Raw genomic sequence first — 24418 nt, 5'->3', positions numbered from 1 at the left:
AGATTATATTCTAATTTACTTTAATAAACTTATCATGTCATCCACTTTCAGATTATCTAATCTCATTCTAAGATATTCCGTTCTTAACATGAAAAGGTGTTATAAATCTCATATCAACTAACTATATAACTAAATTATAATATATAAATACAAACTTCACTTTACTGAGATTGAGTTAGAGTTAAATTTTATTTTCTTAAGTCATCTTTTAGCTTTATTAAGTAAAATATTTTTTCTTGTCCAAACAAGAAGTTAGAGTCCCAACTCATCAACTTTCTCAAACAATTTGTATACAATGTCTAAGAAGCTGTTATAATTTATTAATTAGTAAACAAATACTAGTAAGCCTAAGTGATTGCCCATGACCAGACAAAAAATTGAAATGACTATAGTAATAGTAAACAAATACCCGTTAGAATCTTCCTATATATTTTCCCCTGTTAAAATTTCTCATACAAGACTTATTTTCTTGTACATATATCACCATCCCGCCATTCTCAGAGAACATCTCAAACAACCTGAAAATTGAGCACCAAATGTCATTAAATAGACTTTCCTTTAAAACAAAATCCATTGCAGATATCAGTGCAAAATCCTTAAGATGGATGGATAACAGCAACGTTGATAATTGACTGTTACAGTGAAAAATCATCGATAATATGTTTGTAGTGAAGAATTGCATGTTGAATTTCTAATTAAAATGCTTATTCAAAATTAGCCCTCATAAAAAAGAATGAAGACTGGTGAAACAAGGAGTATACAATTATAGAGTACTGCTTAATCAGTACTCTAAAGCAATAGACTAAAACACAAATACAAAATGCAAACATATTAAAAAATTTAATAGATTGCTTACCGTTATAGACCAAACATTGGGGTAGCTGAACTCAATTCCCTGTAGTAGGTCTCTGTTTCAACACCAAATCAGCGGCAGAGTAATAATCAGCTATTAGCCGGTACATATATGATGGGTTATGCCCTCCACTGAGAAGTTCCAAAACCAGAAAATGGAAGAAAAGGAAAAGATTAATACATGTACTTTCTCAATTCAGCAATGAAGTTGAGCTAGTTTTCTTGATTAATTCCAGTTTAACTTACGTGCCAGTAATGAAGAGACTAACAAGGTCTGGTGGCACATAATCAAATGCAGGATTAACAACATGAAGAGAACCAACAGCAGTTGCAGAATCCATCAAATCTGAGAATTCTCCAAAGTCTAGTAGCTCGGATGGGGATCTCAATTCATTCAATAGGAGATGAGGATTGTGAGGATACAGAGGGCACAACTGTCAATAAAATAAATCAATTTTCAATAAAGTCAAATAGTCGGGTGACAAGCAGCAGATCACAATTTAATTCCATATCAGGATGAGGTAACAAGGTCTACGTACTTGCAATTAAGGAAAATGCTTGAGGTAATGTGTATTAGCTAAGATGCACTGATACCATACAGCGATACACTAATTTAAGAATAGGATACGATGGTACATATTTAAAAGTGTATAAAAAGTCTTGAAACATAGCAAAAATATAATTGCAACTATGCAGATCCAAATTAAAACCACATTTCTTAGATACTGTCAAAATAAAAAAGGAATAAATCTTTATTCTCAAATATTACTTCCTATTATTTACATAAAGAAATAACACTACCAATCTCATTACTTTTTTAAAAATAATTCATAAAGAGGACATTTTCCCACTTTGATTTATGAGAGGACAGTTTCTATATTACATATATATACTTGTATGTATCTGGTAGTTTTATCAGATATACATGCTCTAAAAGTGAGGACGCTTCAGCAGCACATATCGGTGAAGTATTAAAAGTATCAAATACGTTAACAAATAAAATTATTTGTGCTTCATAGGTCTAGATACTTGATTGATATATATTGGTAAAGTAACAGAGTATCAGGATTGGATATGGATATATGATGCATATTGAAGTAGTGGTGCATCAAAGTGTATTAGTGATACCATCATGGTGAAGTATCGAAAGTATCAGTATCATATACGCACACAAGTTACAGACACAGTTGATAATTGTAGATAACCATCACAACGGAATAAGTTGACTGATAGAGACAGAGAACGAACTATGTCTACAGCGCTAATATTAGCTATACCATAACATAGATCTATTTCAAAGACTCATTTGTTTATAAATTCCAAAAGTCCATCATTTATCACCTCTCCCTCATTACCATTTTAGTGCATAATAAGTTGTCTAGATAGCCTAAACAAGGACAAAGGTTTAACAGCTATGGAACATTTTAGATTGATCATTCATTGCCAATTAAATATTTCTATGACTATCCTCAATTTCTACATTTCTTTAAATAAAAAAATCAGGTTCAAACTTGTTCACAGTTAAGACTTCATTTTAATTCAAATCAAATTATTACGTTGCCTACAAGTTGGTTGAACTATCAATTATTGTATGGTAATTCATTTTGAAAACCCTGTATAATATCTAAAAACACTGCAGTCATTTTTTAGATTCTTATATTTCAATTTACAAATTTATGTATATTATTATTAGATCAGTAAATGCACAGCACATAACAACTATTTCTAAAATCTCGAGTTTAAAAAAAATATCAAACTCCTTGCCTCCAACAGATTTGGCAGTAACCTATCCACTCTATAACAGAATGGGAAAGAAATAATAGAGACATCAAATGTCAAAAGAATTCTTGCTTCCTATAACATGACATATGTGAGGGTGTTAGAGAGAATGTATTAAAAATTTACCTTATGACTTCCAGCAAGTACAACAAAAGGAACAGCATGCCTACGAGCTGCAAGTGCGACCATATGCAACCCAATTGGGACAATTACTCCACCATTAGACATGACGGCATGAGCACCAACTATAACCTAAATAATTATAAGCTGAAATTAATTTAAAATCTGCCAAGAGCCGTGATTCAAAAATTTACATCAGAATCACCCACCATATTCACTCTGGAAATCATAGCAAAACTTGCAGAATCAGCAATTACTGTGGTCTGTAAGCCTCTAGCAGCCAATTCTTTCGCAAGGAGATGTCCCCGATACCTGATTGCATATGCAAAAAACATTCAGCTGTTTCTGGAAGAACACAAACAAATACTTTCTAATAAACCAGAATCATGCCTTGCAAATGTTAATTAGCCACAACTACAAACCTCGGGGCACCTTCAGCAACAAAAACCTTAAATGATCTCTTTTTCTCCTTTGCAGCACAAAGAAATTCGAACACTGTTTTAGAACTGCCTAGCGTCAATATTACCTCACTGAAAAGTAGCAGTGTGTAAACAAATAAGAAAGAGAATATAAGATTTTACTTTTTCTAAGAAATAAGGAAAATAAGACTATAAAATCAAGACATAATCACATCAATCAACAGAGTAATGTTTGCCTTCGTTACTTAGACAAGATGGATGTAAGAAAATAAATAGTAGAAAATAGAAGAATAAGGTATGGATTCTAGACGTTAGTCATGTCGATCAACCCTTTGTTGGGAAACAGCGGTATTTGTTCCCTCCTCTGTGAACCCCAAAATGGGCATTGTGCGGAAGTGTAGAAATAGAAGTGTATGCGTAAGAAAAATAACACCGGAAATTTTAACGTGGAAAATCCTCTCGGAAAAACCACGGGACCTAGTCCAGAAAAATATTTCCACTATGAAAGTAGGATTACAGTGTTTCTCTCACTCTCTGAGGATCTCTCAATTAATCTCACCCTCTCGGATGGTATACAAAACTCTCTCTATGTCACACACTCACAAAATAGACTCTCTCTATTTTTCTCTCACACAACCGTGGCTTCACTTCTCTCTTTTCTCTGTTAGCTTCTCTCTTCACCGGTTTTGATTCTCGGTGGTTCTTCTCCTTCTCTCTATTCTTGTGTTGCTGCCTAGCTTCTCAAATTTAAGAAGTGAGAAAGCCAAAACAAACAAAATGGTTGTTGAGGTGGTGAGCTGAATTTACGGAAAAGCAAGCAAAGTGGAAGACATTTTGGTGCATTATTTTGCTGATGGGGAACAATGGCTCGTGCATTTCATAGTGGAATGGGTCCCAATTTTTGTTTTATTCCAACAAAACTCTCCCATAAAACAAAAATGGGTCTTCCATCACTTCTTGACTTAATTTGAAGGTACCAAGATACCAGCACCTTGGCAACAGTCTTCAACCTTCTTGGTTGGTATTGACTTAGTCATCATGTCAAACCAATTCAAGTCTGTATGGATTTTCTCTATCCTCAATTTCTTCTCATCCAGCGCTTCTCGTATCCAGTGACACCGCACGTCGATATGCTTCGAGCGTGAATGGAACATGGGGTTCTTGGTTAGATGGATGGTACTTTGATTATCACAGTTCACCACATAATCATCTTGATTATGTCCTAATTCACTTAGGAAATTCTTCATCCATAACATCTCTTTAGAGGCTTCAGTCACCGCAACATACTCTGCTTCAGCAGTAGACAATGTCACATTTTTCTAGCTTTAACTGCCAAGAAACAGCTCCCCCTGCAAAAGTAATCAGATAACCTGATGTTGACTTCCTTGAATCGACATCTCCAGCCATGTCTGAGTCTGAATATCCGATTAGCTTTAGGTCTCTATTGCCAAAACACAAGCTTCTTTTGACAGATCCTCTTAGATACCTTAGTATCCACTTAACAACTTCCCAATGCTCCTTTCCTGGATTCGACAGGTATCTGCTCACAACTCCTACAGCATAGCCAATATCTGGCCTTGTACAAACCATTGCATACATAAGGCTACCCACGGCAGAAGAGTAGGGTACCTTGTTCATTTCTTCCTTTTCTTCTTCATTCTTTGGACATTGAGACTTGCTGAGTTTGAAATGTCCAGCAATTGGAACACGAGCAGATTTGGCATTGTGCATGTTGAACCTTTTGAGAATCTTCTCAATATAATCTTCTTGAGATACCCATAGCATTCTTCTAGAACGATCTCTGGAGATTTTCATTCCAAGTATCTTCTTTACTACACCCAGGTCTTTCATGGCAAAAGACTTGCTCAATGCCTTCTTGAGAGCAGTTATTTTAATTTTGTCCTTCCCTACAATCAACATATCATCAACATACAAGAGAAGTATGATGGACTCACCATTTTCATAATTCTTCACAAACACGCAATGGTCTGCGGAGGTCTTCTTGAAATTATGTTGGATCATGAAGGAATCGAATTTCTTGTACCATTGTCTTGGAGCTTGCTTCAGACCATAGAGGCTTTTCTTAAGACGACACACCAAGTGTTCTTTTCCCGGTTCTTCAAAACCCTCTGGTTGCTTCATGTAAATTTCTTCTTCTAGGTCTCCATGTAAGAATGTTGTCTTGACGTCCAGTTGTTCAATCTCCAGGTCTAGTGTTGCTGCCAGACCGAGAATCGCTCTAATGGATGTCATCTTCACTACTGGTGAGAATATTTCATCAAAGTTTATTCCTTTCTTTTGGTTGCACCCTTTCACGACAATTCGTGCTTTGTACCTTGGGCTTGGGTTGTTCTCTTCATTCTTGAGCTTGAACACCCATTTGTTCTGCAATGCTCTTCTTTCTTTAGGTAATTCTACCAAATCATAAGTCTGATTTTCCTTTAAGGATTGCATCTCCTCTTCCATGGCTTGCAACCATTTGTCTTTGTCTTTCATCTCCATTGCTTCTACAAAGCTTTGAGGTTCGCCTTCATCAGTAAAATTAACATATTCATCTGAAAAATACCTTCTTGACGGTTGCTTCTGCCTTGTTGATCGTCTCAATTGGGGTTCTTGCGGAGCATCCTCAATTGGTTGATCTTCTTCCGTCAGATTAGGTTGATCTGCTTCTTCAGCCATTTCATCAAGTTGTAACTCTAGTTCGGCTTGATGAGTCTCTCCCCCTGAGTTGTTTATCACAATAGGGCTTTGATCTCTTATCACCTTAAATGTTGGTTTCTCCACTTTCTTGATGTCTTGGATTGTCTGATCTTCAAAAAACACCACATCTCTGCTTCGAACAATCTTTTTGTTTGCAGGATCCCATAATCTGAAACCAAGGTATACACATTCTTTCGCCTTAGCATCAAGCTTTGCTCTTTCATCTTTCGGAATGTGAACTGATGCCTTACATTCGAAGACTCTCAAGTTGCGATGAGGCCTTTTTACCGGACCATATTTCTTCTGGAATCTTTCCATTTAATGGTCTTGAAGGTGATAAGTTGATTAAATCAGCTGCTGTCACCACTGCCTCCCCCCAGAATGACTTGGGAAGTTTTGCGTGAGACAACATGCTCCTGACCTTCTCGGCAATCGTTTTGTTGAATCGTTCAGCTACACCATTCATCTGAGGTGTCTTGGGAGGTACTTTCTCATGTTTGATCCCATGAGTCTTGCAATAGTGCTCGAACGGACCTCTGTACTCTCCACCATTATCACTTCTCAAGCATTTCAACTTTCTACCAGTTTCACATTCAACTGAGGCATGAAACTCCTTGAAGATTCGTAGAACTTCATCTTTTCTCTTCAATGGATAGACCCACAACTTTCTGGAGTGGTCATCAATGAAGGTAACAAAATATTGAGCACCACCAAGGGACTTTTCAGATGTTGAACAAACATCTGAGTGTACAAGATCCAAAATATGCTCTTTTCTTCCTCCATTTTCAGATCTACGGAAGGACACTCTACGCTGCTTACCTGCTAGGCAGTCTTCACATAATATTCAAGTGGTTGTCCTTTTATACTCTGGAGATGATCTTTCGCAAGGATCTCTAATCCTTTCTCGCTCATGTGGCCTAGTCTTTTGTGCCACAACTCCTTACTTTCTTCTTGAGCAACATTTGTCTCTCCTTTGCATATCTTTCCTTGCATGACATACAAAGAGCCTTCCTTTTTGCCACGAGCAACAATCATGCTTCCTCGGCTAAGTTTCCATTTTTCATCTCCAAACTGGTTGTTCATTCCAGCATCATCTAATTTGCCAACTGAGATAAGGTTTAGACACATCTCTGGTACATGTCTTACCTCCTTCAGCACAAGTTTGTTTCCATTTTCTGTCGTCAAAGTCACTTCTCCTATGCCACAATTTTGCTTATGACATGATTTCCCATCTTTACTGTTCCAAAGTCTCCTTTTTTGATAGGATGAGAAGAATCCCTCATGAGGAGTAACATGGAAAGATGCTCCGGTATCTACTATCCAAGTGCAGTCATCAAAAGCAATATTTAGATAGTTTACCTCAGTGATAAGGAACACATTCTCATCATTTGATACCACCGCCGTTGTGGTCTTTTCTTCCAGCTTCTTTTTGGGATCTACCACATCAGGGTGTACAGTTCCATTCTTCTGATCTCTCTTCAGGAATCTACATTCTGGCTTCTTGTGTCCATCTTTTCCACAATAAAAGCATGTCAAACCTTTGGAACGAGACTTGAATCTTCCTCGTGACTTTTCACGTTTTCCTTTGCTTCTTTGTTCACTCCTTCCTCTATTCTCAACAACATTGGCTTCTGAGTAACTACTTGATCCCCTTTCTTTCCTTCTGGATTCTTCATTCAGTAAACTGTCGGTGATGTTATCCAGACTGAGCTTTCCATCTGGTGTTGAGTTACTGAGAGTGACCACCAATGTGTCCCAACTCTCCGGTAGAGAACTAAGGAGTAAAAGAGCTTGTAACTCGTCATCAATCTTCATATCCGCCTTCATTACTTGGTTCACAATACCTTTGAAGGTGTTGAGGTGCTCGATCATATTCTGTTCGTCAGTGTACTCCAACTTTACGAGTCGTCTGACAAGGTGAGCTTTATTTCTGGGAGTCTTCTTTTGAATCATAGATTCAAGCTTTGTCCATAACTCATACGCATTGGTATAAGTCGATACATGCTCAAACAAGCTTTTGTCGATGTATTTCCGAATCATAGCCACTATTTTACGATTCAGAATCTCCCAGTCTTTTTCGGTCTTTCCTTCCGGAATTTCCGGATTTGTGATCGGCTCATACAAATCCTTGCAGTATAGATGATCTTCCATCATCGGCTTCCAGTAGGAATAATTATCCGCAGTTAGCTTGAACATGTCTCCTTCCATCTTGAGTTTCACAGGATTCTGACTTTTTCGAACCGGTAGCTCTGATACCACTGTTGGGAAACAGTGGTATTTGTTCCCTCCTCTGTGAACCCCAAAATGGGCACTGTGCGGAAGCGTAGAAATAGAAGTGTATGCGTAAGAAAAATAACACCGGAAATTTTAACGTGGAAAATCCTCTCGGAAAAACCACGGGACCTAGTCCAGAAAAATATCTCCACTATGAAAGTATGATTACAGTGTTTCGCTCACTCTCTGAGGATCTCTCAATTAATCTCACTCTCTCGGATGGTATACAAAACTCTCTCTATGTCACACACTCACAAAATAGACTCTCTATTTTTCTCTCACACAACCGTGGCTTCACTTCTCTCTTTTCTCTGTTAGCTTCTCTCTTCACCGGTTTTGATTCTCGGTGGTTCTTCTCCTTCTCTCTATTCTTGTGATGCTGCCTAGCTTCTCAAATTTAAGAAGTGAGAAAGCCAAAACAAACAAAATGGTTGTTGAGGTGGTGAGCTGAATTTACAGAAAAGCAAGCAAAGTGGAAGACATTTTGGTGCATTATTTTGTTGATGGGGAACAATGGCTCCTGCATTTCATAGTGGAATGGGTCCCAATATTTGTTTTATTCCAACACCCTTGGCCACACAAAATAAAATAATTAAATCATCATTTTATTTATTCTATTACATCCAAGACCAATAATGCAGTCCCCAAGGAAAGGTAAAATAAAGTACAAACAGACTACAAGGGAAGTTTTAACTATACAGTAGCTTGCCAAACTCTACCATTTAATACTTAATTAAACCAAAAATAATTGGAAACTTCCATTGTGTCAGTCCTTGCCATTGTCAATCCAATAACAATCAACGTAAAAAGAACTCAAAAACAAAGTGTTAGGAACCAAGAATTGAAAAGAGAACAAAAAGAAAGGTTTTTTATTGATTAGACTGAAAATAACAAAAATAGGAGAGCATTCTCTCCTTCAAGAGTTTCCCTTTCACAAAGAGCTAAAGCTCAATCTACAAAATTCACCTCCTTCTCCTCTTCTCTCCTTCTTTCATATTTATATCTAACTAACACTTCAAGTAACTGACTCTAACTATCTTAACTAATTTCTCTTCTCCATGTGTCCTAACCGTACACTCTTCCAAAAATCAACCTTGTCCTCAAGGTTGGAACTTGGAAGCTTGATACAATGGCTCATCTTCATCAACATGTTATCTACCCTCCTGATAGCATTGTAATATTTTCATATCATAGGAAGGGAACACACTGGCTACTGCCTGCAAATTTAGTCTGAAGGCTTGGGTGGTGTCGAAGATGAGAGTGATTTTTGTATAACATACTCTGAACCCACCAAGTTGGAATTCCAAAATTCCAATGTTATTGATGTTCCAATCATTATCAAATTTAAGTTCAACAATGAATTCTTATTCGTATTACGTAAATCTGATTTTGGGAGAAAATGTTGCTTGGCTGCATCTCCACCTTCAACTCTCTTATTGGTTAACTATGTAACTGGGTTATCAAGAAAATGACCTTCACAGCACATAATCTTCACTCTCTTTATTGGTGCATCCCCTTCTTCCTCCATCATAATCTTTAGTCTAGTACAAATCTCACTTCTCTTTTGGTTTTTTCTTCACTACAAAAGGGTGTGATTCTTCATTGCTAACCGTTCTCCCACATCTAGAGCAATTTCCATAACTCTAATCAAGTCCTTTGGATCTTGTTGTGGAATCTGATTTTGAATGTTAGATTGCAGCCCTGCAATTGATATTATGGTGTTTGATTTGCTTGTGACACCAACCTTGAGGAGTCATTCCCTTCAAATATGACCAACGCCACTCTTTTAATGTAGATATCTTTCTTCCTTCTTCTCTTCATCATTAACCAAGTACTCTCCTCCTTCAAAGAGTTTCTTGATTTCTTGTAACCGTTCTTTGATCTCTTTCTTTCCTTTTTTGATATCTTGAAGAAGTTCCTCAATCTCCCTCATGTTCCTATAGGGTATCTTTAATACTAGACAAATCTGTGTTCATCTCCACAATCACTCTTCCTTGCTTGCTGGCCTATCTTTCCAAAGAACACACTTTACTTTCCATAATTCCCCCTTCTCCATATACAACAAGTTGGACCAATTTGTTAGGAACCAAGAATTGAAAAGAGAAAGAAAAGAAAGGTTTTTTATTGAATAACTGAAAAGAACAAAAATAAGAGAGCACTTTGTCCTTCAAGGGTTTCCCCTTCACAAAGAGCTAAAACTCAATCTACAAAAATTCACCTCCTTCTCCTCTCCTTCTTTCCTAGTTATATCTAACTAACACCTCAAGTAACTCATTCTAACTATCTTAACTAATTTCTATTCTCCATGTGTCCTAATAGAAAAGCATCAAGCATTGAATATATGCATTGGCTTCTTACATCACCACAACAGTTAGTTTGCGATTTAAGAATTTAACCCATCTTGAAATAGTTGTAATGTTATTAATCACTATATGACATGGTAACAATTCTCAGCTCACAAGACAAGCTTTCAGTTAACCAAAGAGAATTCTTGGGTGCTGGAACCCTTTACCAATGCGTATTTATGACCAGTGATAAGAAGACCAACTGTCTTATCATTGATGATAAAAGAAAAGATTACGTCTTGGAAAAATAGATTGACATGTAAATATGTTTTTCCTCTTAAGTTTTGAATCTCAGATCAATCTGCTTTTTGGGATCTTATAATGGCATGTTCTGAAACAAGCACTTTAAAGTAGCAAGAGATAAACATGTCTGTGAGTAGTTTCGGATGAAACGAACTTTTGATGAATATGCTCTACTGCTTGTTCTGCTATTTGTTCATGGCAAGAGGTTATGTCTTGAATAAGTTCATTGACTGCTTCAATGACATCATGCTTCAACTTCCGACCTCTTGTACCCTTTTCAACAGCTGTAATAACAGAAAACCAAAAGATAAACGTAGTTGAATACCAAAACAACAATTTCTTCATGAAATGCCACACAGCAACTAGGACCCAATATTTTACAATAATCAATGGGATCAATCAACCAAAAACTTATCAAGTAATATCAATGAAGTGTTCAAATATTTTTATAAAAATAAGAAAAACAATTACATATTGCATTTTAGCATTAACTTTATCGGTGATAATTATCTAAAAGAATACCTCTTTTGTGTATTAGCATAATATTTTTGCATGAGAAAAGTTGAAATGAAAAAGTAACTTTTCTATTGCATTTAAGCTTGAATTTCTGCATTTGAAATATCAACATTTTTCATCAAAAGGCAGAAAGAATACATCACGAACAAGATCGAAAAGTTATAACAAAACTCAAGTTTCACGTCATCCTCACATCTACTTTTCCCATCAGAGTCACCCGTCGAGGAAGGAGTTGGTGGAACGGCAGCTGAATCGGTCACATCCTCTAGAAGAGTTTGTAATGAGGGTGGACGCAAGGTGCTTCTTGCAGCAGCTGCAACAGCAGCAGCAGATAACGCAGGATAATCATCTCGCTCGACATCATCTTCATCATCACTTCCAGAACCAGCCAAAGCATCTGTAACAAGGGAAAGATCCTCCTCCCTTATAATGTGAAGAACCCGCCTCACGATATTTCCCACAGATAACTCTGCAATCCCATATATAACATGTTACAATATGCAAACAATTAATGTTTCCCAATTCCAAATGACTGAAGGATCCTTTAACCAGAACTGCTTAACCAGGAAATCAGGAAGCACAAAAATCAGAATACACATTCTTTGACTGTCATAAAAACATTAAACGCAGCACACACAAAATGTGTTTGGGGTACCCAGGGTACCAGCCAAGAACCAGAGACTAGTCCCCCTAATGGTACATATCCGTTTAAGGTGTTTATCTCTCTCAATAAATGTTTTTCCGTATACATGAACTTCAAGACCAAACCCTTACCCACATGCTAAAAAAATACCAATTCAAACTACCAGATACCATAAAAAGTATATCTCTGTCATAAAATAAAAAAAGTATGAAAACTTGATATATATACCAATAGGATTAGCATCAATAATCTTCTCCCCCACAGCCCTTACTGCATTAATCAGAGATGTGGCCTGGTTTGTGTGTGGCACCCGCTGATGCGAAATCACTGACCGGAGCAACTCTGCTGTCTGCTTCGCTGTGGCCTGAGACCCTTCAATTTTACTGCCATCACAACAACAAAATCAATAACTAGAAATTACAAAAACAACAATTTAACACCGAATCAAACACACATACAGAGAAAGAAAAAACAAAATCAAATCCTAAACCTCAAAAGTAACACCCTCATCCCAATTACACCATTCATCGAACTCAAACATCACCAGAGAAGAAAAACTCACCGCTTCTTGAGCAGATTCACAAATCCATTAACAAGGGCTTGAACGTCTGGCATTTTCCTGAAAAAAAAAACACAATAAAAAGTATAGTATATATTATAATAACAATAAAGAGAAACGGAAAATTGAAAATATAGTAAAATGGTGACCTAATTAAAGAAGAGTTAGAGTACCAAAATATGAAGTTAGTAATACGGAGTTCAAAATTGGAGATGCAATTGGAGAGTGTTAGTATTTGGGTTTGAGTTTTATTCCCAGTTCCGTGTGCTTTATATAGTTGGGTTTGTGGAATCCGATAATCCAGTTTTGAATCCGAGATACCCGCCACCGTTGTTACTGTAAAATGCTTAGAAATTGTATCTGTTGCTTGTAATATTAAGGTTTCATGTTCTGCTTTTGAATATGCAAAAGAAAATTGTCTTGGAATATAATACATTATAATAACATGTGGGATACTTTATAATATTTACTACTCATAAACTATAATAGTTAAGAATGTTTGGATCAAAGTATAGTTACTGAAAAAGAACAAAAAAAAAGTATATGAAATGATGCAGAGAAAATTCAAAACATTGTGAAGAAATAATTTAATAATGATTATAAATTAGCCCTGGTTAGGCAGGATATATTTGTTTTAAGTAATTATTTCGATTTTATGTAACTTCTTCCATCAATATAATGTAATGTTAGTATTTAAAGGTTAGCAAAAACAAATGGGAGAAAAAGAGTTTTAACATGCATGGTGAGATAATTGTGGAACATTGTAAGAGAGAAATAATAGTTATAATTATAGAACTAAAACATAATATATAAAATATATATTTTATTTGTATTTTTTTATATAACTAATGAAAACACATAGTATATTCACCTTTAATAATATAAAATTATTATTATAAAAATTATTATTAAATTATAAATTTATTTTTACAAAAAGATAATAAATAATTTTGATAATTTTATTATAAATAATTCTTTTATTGTTGGTATGTAAAACCTTATAAAATGGTATCTTAAAAGTGGTCGTGGTTTAAAAATAGTAAAACTTGACTATTTTAAAATTAAAAAGTTTTAATATAAATAAGTTTTGTTGTGAAGGAATTTCATTATTTTAAAACATATTATCTCTATAAACTACTTTTCTAGATTTATTTGACTTCTTTCTAAGAGATTTCATCATTGTTATCAGAGACCACCTAAGTCATCATTGAGACGAGATCTTCCAGTTTATCCGATTAGTTTATGCAAAATAGTAAGTTAGTTTCTACTTTTTTCTTTGGTCTGATTCATTTCCCGTACATGCAAGCCAACTGTATTTTTCATGTGTTGTCCAAGTCTTCTATAAGACTCTTTGTTAATCAGTGGTCCTAACCGCATACTATGATCATTATTTTGTGATTTGTAAGTGTAGATAGTTTTGTGATCGATGAGGTCAATTTAAGTTCTATAAAGTTTTTGAGCTTTTAAAAGGTAAGAGAAACTAATTACCTTAATTTTAACTAATAGACAACTTTTAATTATTAATTGTATTTTTGTATGATAGTTGATTTGTGTAATTGAGATGATTGATGAAATATGACCTGTTGAGTTAGGTTAGGCGGGTTGAATTGTCTTTGGTGATTATATACTGAATAGGAGATATGTTGTATATTTGAGATGTCATTTAAGGTGATTTAAGTAATTGAATTATATATAATATGATGTTTGGTTGTTTTAAGCATCTGTAGTTAGTGTTAAACTGGTTTTGCAAGACTAGAATCTACAGAACTTTGTTTTGCAGAATTATGCAAACTTGTTTGGTTGAAGTCAAAGTCTAAGAGTTCACTGACTTAATAGTCGTTGGGTGAGAATATACTCATTGTGCGACTTTTGAAAGGATTTAAATTAGTTAGTTCTAGTGATATTCTCGCTAAGCAAGCAATGTAGTCGTTAAGTGAGAGTGTTGTCAGGTACTACTCGCTGAGTGAACATTTTTGGTGATTGAGTGAGTGTGGTATCAGGCATTATTCACTGAGCAAGCATATCTGGTAGTTGAGGGAGTGTATTGTCAAGTACTAATAGTTTTGCTATCATATCTGATGACTGAGTGAAAATATAAAATTTTTAACTAAGCTTACCTACACCTCTTATGATGTGCTTAATGTATGTAATTATGTGAACGATGAAACCATGGTTGGTTAATAACATGATTGTGAACATGTATAGTGTTTACTCAAGTATCAAATTGTGATGATGATGAGTTTGTTATTAGTTGTGAGTATAATATATGTGTTTGACGTAATTCCATGAATCTCTTGGAGAGATTTTATGGTGGCATTTCAATAATGTATGTATTGATGAGACTTTGTATGGGGAGTTATCCTGACACTCTTAATAACCATCCAGTCTAAAGTAAAAAAGGGTTGGGTGTGTCGTAAAGTGTAGCAGGAGGTCCTTAGTCTAGTGGTTGTTGCTTGGTCATAGATGTTTGACGCATTAACTTTGATGTGTGGTAGCTTGAGTGGGTGAGTTGTTCCACCACATACAGGTGATGAAACCATAGAATCTAGTATCAATACATGTATTCAAATGGTCAAGTCTAGAATGAATGATCGTATGTCTTAGGATTGACTGATTTATATGTATTATATGCTTACTTATATAAAAATGATATATGATTGTTTTTTGTATATATTAGCTTACCCCTTCCTTTTTGTTGTTCTCTCTATGTTCCTTTTTATTTGTAATTATCACTTTAATGCAGTTGAAGTTACTCCAATTGATACAAAGCATGATGGGAGCAGCGTTGAAGTTTAGAGTTAGACTATTAGATTTTTTTTGTCTTATTCAGTTTTATAAAACAATATTATAATTTTGACTTAGTATACAAATACTCTAAGTATTATAAAATCATTGTATATGTGTGTATAAGATGTTATAATTACTTTATGAGATGAGTGTAATAGTCTTATGTACATATTTTTTTTGAGTAATTTGTTCTTTTAATTGTTGATGTGTGAAGTCTCTTTTAATAGTTGTATACTATTAAAATAAAATATTTCAATGGAGTGGTTTTTTCATAACGAGTAATTGTTTTAATTTTAAAATAGTAGTTATTTAAAGTGCAAAATCATAATGAAATTTTCTTTATTAGTGTTATTGGTAATAATTGTTGAAATAAAATATTATCAAATTATAAAATAAATTTTATAAAAAAACTATAAAATAAATAATTTTATTATAAATAATTCTTTTATAGTGTAGATGATTTTTTTATTAGGAATAATTACTTTAATTAAAAATAACAATTACTTAAAGGATTAAGGTCGGGAAAGATTGTCTAAAAAAATTAGTTAAAAAGAGGAATCGTTTGTCAATTTTATAGAGTTTATATATACAGTAATAATTACTGTTATTATTATTGTTACAGATTTTAAAGTTTTTGTTAAAGATAAGGAAAGAAATGGCGTTGCAAATCAATCTTCTCATAATGTTTTTTCTTTCTGTGAAACCATGGAAACTACATAGGTTACACATAATTATTACATGGCCCTTAATCAGCTTTCTTCTATTACTATTAAATCATACACACTTTATCGTATTCAGTGGAAGCCAAACAGTTAACAACTAGTACAGTTCATCCATTCAGATCAAAGATTAAACCGTAATTAGAATAATGCTTAAGTTTTTGTTAGACCAACAGTCCAGTAGATGATATCTAATTAAAAATATTGATAAAACTGATTATAAAAAACATAGGATAAAATATCGTTTAAATCAAAACTTGAACTACAACTTTTTCTATAACAACCCAACTCTTCTATGTTACACTCTCAATATTTACTGTCTACATAACATGATTTTTACCATCTATCTATTTTATACATAAGATGCTTTTTATCATCTATCTAATATGCTTTTTGATCATATTATCTATTGTCTAAAGCTCTTTTTCCTAAACTTTCATAATTAAAAAGGAAAAAACATTTTTATCAAGTCATAAGTAGATATGTTAAATTTTTGTTTTAATAAACTAAAGTCATTTAAAATATCAAAGGAATGAAGTTGAGGTTGTTATATCTAGTTAATCATTAAAAGACCATTTTCAAGTTGACTTAAAATGTCATTTTGCTGGTGAAAAATTATGGAATTTTGTACAACTGTTTTATTTTTTCTAAAGTTGTTTCAACCAACTAAAACTATCATATCTACAAAGTTACGCTACTTACTCTTTTTAAATACGAATTTAATCACGAATTAATAAAATGTACAGTATTGAAAAACATTTAAGCATGAGTTTTGCTTTCTAAATACAGTTTTTTTTTTAACTTTTATACAAGAATCACTTTATCAAGATCATAATTTAATCTTTACACTAAAATTTATCCAAATGATCTTGTTCATAAAACTTTTTTTTTCTTTTCTTAGTAGTTTTTATCTTTGTATTGTAAGAGATCTTTATAAGATTCAAGATGTTTTGTAGCTTGTGATAAGGTTTCACAACTGATGATAGAAGTTTTTATAAGATTCAATCTTTTGTTATGTTGTATATTTTCTTGTTCTTTTAGGTCTTGTTCACTTGAATGAATTTGAGAGAGAATAATTGAGGTGATTTGAGAGGATTTGAAGATAGATTTTGTTGTTGTTTATTTAAGTGAATTTAAAGGGAGATGAGAGTGAATTTGGAAGTAAATTTTTTTAATCTATCACGTCAATAAAATCCTATACTAATTCTCATAAACTTTACTTCCAAATCGACTCTCATTTATCTCCAAATTCACTCAAATAAACAACAAAAAAATTTATCTTCAAATCCTCTCAAATCCAATTACTCTCCCCCAAATCCATTCAAGTGAACAAAGTCTTAAAGATCTTTGTAATACTTAAAAATTAGTGAGCTAATTAATCAGTGTGATTAAACAACTAAACGTGGTTCTTTTGTGAGGAAAGACTAATATATATTTGTGTTGTTATCTTTTCTTTAATTCTTACCATTCATATATGAATTAAGTTCATATTGCATGGATTTGGAAGAATAAAAATATTGAATTCTTGAAAAAAAAAATAAAAGAAATGATTTTCTTTATAGTATTGTTATGATCTTAAGAGATTTTTTGATCAGTTTTCATTGTAATTTTTATCTTTTAATTAAACATAGAAAGTAATGATTCATATAATAAGAATTAAATACAATATTAATGGATATTAAAGAATATTAATTGAAAACTAACGTGTAATTCACGTAGTTTTCTCTAATTCATCCTATAAAAGAATACACTTTATAATTAATATATATGAATTTGTAAGAAAATTGAGTTTTCTCTTTTAACATAAGAAATTTAGTTGATTTTTAAGTATTTTGGGTCTATCATTCTTCTTTTAAAATTTTCTTCTAATATCTTCATTTAGAAGATCTTACGAGTTTTTTCATTGTTCACACAAAATAACATAATTAAATAACCACAATTTAATATTACTTTTTATCATAAAAGTCATGATGGGTGTCTCAAATAAATTTTTCAGTTATGTCTTAACATGATTTATAAAAAGAATTATATATCACAAAAAAATTATTTTGAAAGTTTGAAAATGAATACAAAATTTCTTCTTTTAGTTGTTTTTCCACTTCGTCAAATTGCTATTCATAATTGTAAAAGTCGTAAGATTTTGTAAAATAAAATATAATATTTGATTAAACCTTTCAAAATTTACTGTGAGTAAAACTATGATGCATTTGTTAATTTCTTAAAATTGGGTTATGAATAAGATTTGTATAGTATTCGATTAGTTATGGATTAGAAAATCACTTGGCTAAGACAATTAACCTTAAAACTGATAACCTAGAGATCAAATATTTTACAATTATACCGTAATTAGATTGATGTTAATTAAAAATTTATTCCAAAATCTATAAATATAAGTTTGGAATAAAGAGATAGTGATATGTATCTATTCTACCATTAATATTTAGACGATTAAATGTTAAGCTGACTTTGACATCAAAATGTCTTCTTCGTATGTTTTTTGAACCATTATGAAAATAACTTTAGATTTTTAGACTATTTACTGGATATTTAACCGTTACTTTGAATCTGTACCTCGAAATAAGACTAAAATTAATTAATATAATTATGACTTTTTGAAAGAAAGAAAAAACCTATAAAAATCTATATTATATAATTATGAAAAATTAAAGAACATTAAGAATAATATTTTATAATCAAAATTAATTTTCTTTTAAGATCAATAATTTATTTTTTATAATTTTTTTTTAAACTCTTTAAAATTTTAATTCCTTTTCCTCTTAAAAAGAATCCACGTTAAATTATGATAAATATTCAATATTAAAAACAAATCAATATATCTAATTTATAGCGAGAACAAAGTTGATGCTAATTTAAAATTTGAGGAACTTAGTAGAAGCCTTTAATAATACAGGGATAAGACTAAATAATTATATAAATATAAAAAAAAATTAATTTAAGCCTATTTTTTAATTTATATAATGAATAGATTCTAAAAAAAAATCTTCTTCTTTTCTAGTATCACTTACGTACATTATTAGTGTATACAAGTTTTCGCTGTTAACAAATTAAAACTCTTTGGGAATACATTTATTTCATCATATCCTTTTTGGAATTCATAATTTTTTCCTAATTAATAATACTCATTACATTTTCCTTAAAAATATGCATTACATTTTAAATTTAAGAATTTAAAAATTACACTTAAATTCTTAAAACATATTTTTACTTCTATATAAACACAGCGTAATTAATATCGGCATTGACAACAGTAAATATTTTTATATAATTTTTAATTTTAAGTTATTATATAAATGAAGTATACTTTAATCTCATTACACTTACTAGTTAGTATGGATTATCATCTAACCAACTTTAAACAGAAATTTAAGCTCTCCAAAATACATAAAAGTGAAGCAATAATTGTAATGAATGAATTGAGAAAAAAAAGTATGTTACATTTAATATAACCATAATCCAAACATACTATAAATCATATTCAAAGTTCAAACATGCATCTACTCTCTCATAATAAAATACTTCATTCCTCCTTGTTTATAAGACATTTATAATTTATTAATGTTTATTAAGCAAGTTTTTACTTGTTTAACTTAATTTAAAGAATTAAATTTGTCTATAATTGTTATGCGTCTTCTTAAATTATCTTTAAATAATTAATAAATGGAGAGGAACTAATAATCAATTTTTCTTTTAAAGCTAAATTTGTAAATTTTCATGGAAAAGAGAGACTCATAGACCATTATGGACTAACATAATTGAGAATATTAAGTTCAAATGACTAAAAAGCATTAAGATTTTTTTGTTGTTGTTGAAGACAATATATTATGTTTGAAAGAAAAATGACAAGGAAGGAGAAAAAGATGAAAAATTCTCAAATTTTCAAAGCTAGTTGTTTTATTTTTAACTAGTTGATTTGTTTTTTATAGAGAAAATTCTCTCTCCTCTGTCTGTCTCTGGTTTGAATTCTTCTTCCACTCACAGACGCGCACTCGTGCCTTCTTTCTTATTTATTGCACTTGTCAGATCATATACACGCTCTCACCCACCAAAATTTTCATCATTAACCCTTCCTCTCTGTTTCTGTAATGGCCCTTTGATCAAACCATCATTTCAGGTATCTGTCTCTTCTATTCAACTTTCTACCTCTCTCTCTTTCTGAGTTTTTATTCTTTTTTAGAGAAGTTTGTATGTTTTCGTTTCTGGGTTTTGATTTTTCGAAACATTTCATACACGGGGTGTTTAAAGTTTCAATTTTGAACTAAATTTTCGTGTGACCCACCTCATTATTGTTATTTTTTTTTTAAAATTTGGTGAGAGTGTTGTTTTTGTGTGTCGTAGGTAGATTTATGGTAGGTTTGGTCTGAAACCCGAAGCATTTGTTTGATGTTTCCAAGGTTGGGATTTTGGTTATTGAGCGTGTGGAATTGATGGAACAGTTTGTTGCTACCCCTTGTGATTGATCCGCGTGCTTCAGTTTCTGCTTGGTCCATTGGGGTGTCTTGGATTGTTCGGGGTCATGCAAAAAATGTAAATTTTCAAAATGGGTACCTTGGATTACCATGCATGTATGTGGCTTGTTTTGGCTTTGGGGGTTAGGTTATGATGGCACTGTGTCCGTTGACCTTTTTCATATGTTTGTTGTGTATTGACTTTGATTCGATAATCATGTGCATTGAAATGATTTTTGTGGGTTTTTGTGGACAGCCATACATCAATTAACAGTTGGGTTACTGGTTTCTTTGTATTGTATTATCTTTTAGTTATTTGCCGTTGTTTACTTTCATCACTTAATTTTATGTTAATTAATTGTTGTACAATATGTTTCCTTTTTATTTTATTTTATTACTTTTATCTCGTAAGTGTTAGTTTCTTTAGGCCACAATTTGATGCTAATGTTGGTGATTTTAGTCTCAATTTTGTGTAATTCCATTTCATTTTACCGTTCATGTTTTTCTTGAATGTCTAAGGCAAATGGAAAACCTAAGCTATTTTGATGGGTACTTGATAAACATACCCAATAGATCAGTGCTTTTGAAAACAATTCCTAAGGTAGAAAAGTGGACTGAACTTTGAATATTTTTTAATGATGATTGCAGCTTTTAGAAGTTAGATTTCTTTTGTTTGCTTTTGTGAATTATATTCATCAGCTTTATGCTTTATTCAGCCATACAAAGTTTCTAAATTATACTTCAAAATCAATATTACTGTCGTCAGTAATTCTTGTACCTTAATCCTTCCCATACAGGAAAACTACTCTAGTTCAAGAGAATTGATAGAGAAGGGATATAAATGTTAGTTTCCTAAGTTAAAATAAGTTGGTAATATGCATGTAATACTTACTAATTATGTGAACTGTGATAATGTATATTGTATAGTAAGATATATGAATTCTACATATCAAATTTGATGTGGTTGATTGTGATTAATGAAATGCTTTTCTTTTTCATTCTGAAAAGGGCTTCTGGGGGTTGGTCGGACAAACATGGCTTCTAGTCATCCATTCTTTGATGATATCCGAAGCAGATCAAGCGTCGATCCTCCTCAAACGGAAGAGCCAACTGAAGTTGGTGAACTTGTGAATGAGCCTCTGCAGACTGCCCTTAAACCTCACGGGACTGTTACAAGCAGTGTTCGCGAGCTGTTAGAGTGCCCTGTGTGTTTAAATGCTATGTACCCTCCAATCCACCAGGTTTGTTTTTGTTGATGTTAATTGCTCTGATTTGTTTGGTTCCTAACATAACATGTGGTTCTAATTTAGTAGTACTGGGGTCAACTGTGCTTTGATGCTTTGATTTATGAAAATGATTGTGATGTCCTATTGACTTTTGAAAACTAGGTACTTTGCCCTTGATTTTGTTTCATGATTTGCAATGTTTCGCCTTTTTCTATGATTAGGTGTGAATTTAGTTCTCATGATTTGAACAAGCTTATGTGCAAGTGACTTTTGAATGGAAAAAATAGCTTGAAAGGGTTTCTTATTATGCCAAGTATGGAGCTTGGATCACCTATGTAACTGTTTGCCATGCATTTTTTTCCTATGTAATTGTTGTGAAAAACACTGTATATGGTGCTTTTGCTTGTCTAACTTTTTAGAGTTAACCATTGCTTGTGAAAAACTATTAAAATTAGAGGACTTCTGAAGTAGTTTTCCAAACACATGTCATTGAACTAATTGCGATTCAAAAGTAATCCCCTCCTCATGTCTATAGGCTGATCTATGTGAGATGATTGGATATCTTCAACTGTTTTTGGTAAGATATGAAGAAATTTGGATTATACATGCTATGGAAATGGATGATAAATTAGGGGTAATATCTCGTTTGAAATGTCAAATAACTAAATCTGATTCATAAGTTTCATGTCATTTCAAATAAATCCATTGAACTTCATTTAGAGGATGTGATACTCTCATGCATGGAACAAGGATGAAAGCACATTTTTAACTTAACAAGGACTCAGTGGTGTTTGTCATATGTATCTCCTGGAATTTATTTATGTTTCTTTCAACTCAAAATAATCATCCTTTAACAATTTTATAGCAAAGAACCTTTTTAAAATTTGCATAACAGCATTTGCTTTGTTGATTATTGTTGCAGTGTTCAAATGGTCACACTTTATGCTCTGGTTGCAAACCCAGAGTCCATGATCGGTGCCCTACATGTAGGCACGAGCTTGGCAATATCAGATGTCTGGCACTAGAAAAGGTGGCTGCATCATTAGAACTTCCATGTAAATATCAAGGTTTTGGATGCATGGGCATATACCCATATTACAGCAAGCTAAAGCATGAATCTCAATGTGCATTTAGACCTTATAATTGCCCATATGCTGGTTCAGAATGTTCAGTTATGGGTGATATACCTTACCTTGTGACCCATCTGAAAGATGATCATAAAGTGGACATGCACAATGGTTGTACTTTCAATCACCGTTATGTCAAAACAAATCCACAAGAAGTCGAAAATGCCACGTGGATGTTAACGGTAATGTTTTGCCGAACTCCCTTCTCTATTCCTTTGTCTTGTTATTATTGGTTTTTATTTGTTGTGACTGACTCATAAAATGATGTGGTTCTTTCAGTATGATGAGTCTTTCTCACAATCTCATGATTTCAATTAAACTTTAACCAATAATAATAGTGTGTTTTTACTTGTTAGCAATCCTGAAGGATCCAGTGATGAAATTGTGTTATTTTCAGCTGTGTTAGTATGTAAATAACCACATACGTTTCTCTTCGTCAGCAGATACCTTGATGGGAGCATAGAATTGAAGTAAACTAAACTAAACTAAATCACCATTTGTAAATTTCTTATGCTTCAACAAGAAAAGTCATTAGATTAATGTTTTTCAATCTTGCAGCATATCAAACTTGTGTTTAACATTTTGTATAGCACCACAACACAACATAACACAACACAATACAACACAATACAACATAACACAACACAACAAAACACATCACAACACAACACAACACAATTTGCTTTCATATAGTGTAGATTTGTGCAAAACATGTGAACACTTAGTTGATTTTGGAGGTGACTTTTGTTTGTAGGTTTTCAGTTGCTTTGGTCAGTATTTCTGTCTACACTTTGAAGCTTTTCAGCTAGGAATGGCTCCTGTCTACATCGCCTTTTTGCGGTTCATGGGGGACGACAATGAGGCGAAGAACTACACGTACAGTCTGGAGGTGGGTGGAAATGGGAGGAAGATGATTTGGCAAGGGGTGCCCAGAAGCATTAGGGATAGCCACCGCAAGGTTCGTGACAGTTTTGATGGTCTCATCATTCAGAGGAGCATGGCTCTTTTCTTTTCTGGGGGTGACAAGAAGGAACTGAAACTACGAGTCACTGGGAGAATTTGGAAAGAGCAGTGAACAATGATGACCTATTTGTATTAGCTACATTAGTTTGTAGTGTACCTATTTCTTAATTCTTTTGTAGTGGTATGGATCTTCTGTTCATGTATTGCATTTTGTAATTTATTTTGCAGGTTTTGGCACCTTTTGGGTGGCAACATCTCTTGCTTAGCTCTAGATCAAAATACATGAACAAGAAGGCTCATTATGATATATTTTAATATAGATGTGTAATCTTAGCTTGCTCCTATCTTCTGCATTCTTCCCACTCTATGCTGCAAAAGGCACATGCTTTCTACTCATATTGCAGGCTCTTCCGTGCATTTGATCCTTAAGGTCTTAAAAGTTTTTTAGTTCCTGATTTTATCTAAAGGTCATGAGGTACCAGGCTGCTAGAAAGGGAAAGAGAAACGAAAGGAAAAGAAACAATCAGAGGGAGAAGAGAAATCAGAAAACTTAATATTATTGAAAAGAACTAAAATGGTTAATGTGTATATTGTATTTGATATACTATGTGAACTTCTATTTAACAAGAAGGAAAAACAAAAACGAGAAAACGGTGTGCTGCTAGGCTATACTAGTGTTA

The 24418-nt window shown here is 33.0% G+C and overlaps 2 protein-coding genes across 4 annotated transcripts; one reads left to right on the top strand and one right to left on the bottom strand.

Moving 5' to 3' along the window:
- Positions 1-252: 252 nt before the first annotated feature.
- LOC124841836 (uncharacterized) lies at positions 253-12825 on the bottom strand. 2 transcript variants are annotated; one of them, XM_088098868.1, is made up of 11 exons: positions 12600-12825; positions 12454-12510; positions 12120-12274; positions 11442-11717; positions 10887-11016; positions 3174-3281; positions 2961-3063; positions 2758-2883; positions 1099-1286; positions 857-984; positions 253-518 (listed from the first exon to the last, which is right to left on the bottom strand). In XM_088098868.1, the coding sequence occupies exons 2-10, from the start codon at positions 12504-12506 to the stop codon at positions 888-890; spliced, it is 1236 nt and encodes a 411-aa protein (XP_087954994.1). In that variant the 5' UTR covers positions 12507-12510; positions 12600-12825; the 3' UTR covers positions 253-518; positions 857-887. The 2 variants fall into 2 exon arrangements, with proteins under 2 accessions (XP_087954994.1, XP_087954993.1); XM_088098867.1 differs by having other exon boundaries at positions 12624-12825.
- A 7096-nt stretch (positions 12826-19921) lies between these two features.
- LOC148192471 (E3 ubiquitin-protein ligase DIS1-like) lies at positions 19922-23952 on the top strand. Of its 2 annotated transcripts, none has more exons than XM_088098869.1 (4): positions 19922-20088; positions 21431-21663; positions 22571-22957; positions 23530-23952. In XM_088098869.1, the coding sequence occupies exons 2-4, from the start codon at positions 21457-21459 to the stop codon at positions 23848-23850; spliced, it is 915 nt and encodes a 304-aa protein (XP_087954995.1). In that variant the 5' UTR covers positions 19922-20088; positions 21431-21456; the 3' UTR covers positions 23851-23952. The 2 variants fall into 2 exon arrangements, with proteins under 2 accessions (XP_087954995.1, XP_087954996.1); XM_088098870.1 differs by lacking the exon at positions 19922-20088 and adding an exon at positions 20164-20501.
- Positions 23953-24418: the final 466 nt, after the last annotated feature.

The sequence above is a fragment of the Vigna umbellata genome, chromosome 9, assembly GCF_029865625.1.
Source record: "Vigna umbellata cultivar VRB3 chromosome 9, Vumbellata_1.0, whole genome shotgun sequence".
NCBI classification, from domain to species: domain Eukaryota; kingdom Viridiplantae; phylum Streptophyta; class Magnoliopsida; order Fabales; family Fabaceae; genus Vigna; species Vigna umbellata.
Note: the sequence above shows the minus strand (reverse complement) of the source record. Positions and strands in the feature narration are given on the sequence as shown.

What these genes read in the sequence shown, in the direction of transcription:
- LOC124841836 (XM_088098868.1), bottom strand. Translation starts at nt 12,506, where the DNA reads ATGCCAGACGTTCAAGCCCTTGTTAATGGATTTGTGAATCTGCTCAAG. An exon ending in CTCTGATGGGAAAAGTAGAT is followed by an intron (nt 11,017 to 11,441) that starts GTGAGGATGACG and finishes CTGTTATTACAG; the next exon opens with CTGTTGAAAAGGGTACAAGA. An exon ending in GTTGCTGAAGGTGCCCCGAG is followed by an intron (nt 3,064 to 3,173) that starts GTTTGTAGTTGT and finishes ATATGCAATCAG; the next exon opens with GTATCGGGGACATCTCCTTG.
- LOC148192471 (XM_088098869.1), top strand. Translation starts at nt 21,457, where the DNA reads ATGGCTTCTAGTCATCCATTCTTTGATGATATCCGAAGCAGATCAAGC. An exon ending in TGTACCCTCCAATCCACCAG is followed by an intron (nt 21,664 to 22,570) that starts GTTTGTTTTTGT and finishes TTATTGTTGCAG; the next exon opens with TGTTCAAATGGTCACACTTT. An exon ending in ATGCCACGTGGATGTTAACG is followed by an intron (nt 22,958 to 23,529) that starts GTAATGTTTTGC and finishes TTTTGTTTGTAG; the next exon opens with GTTTTCAGTTGCTTTGGTCA.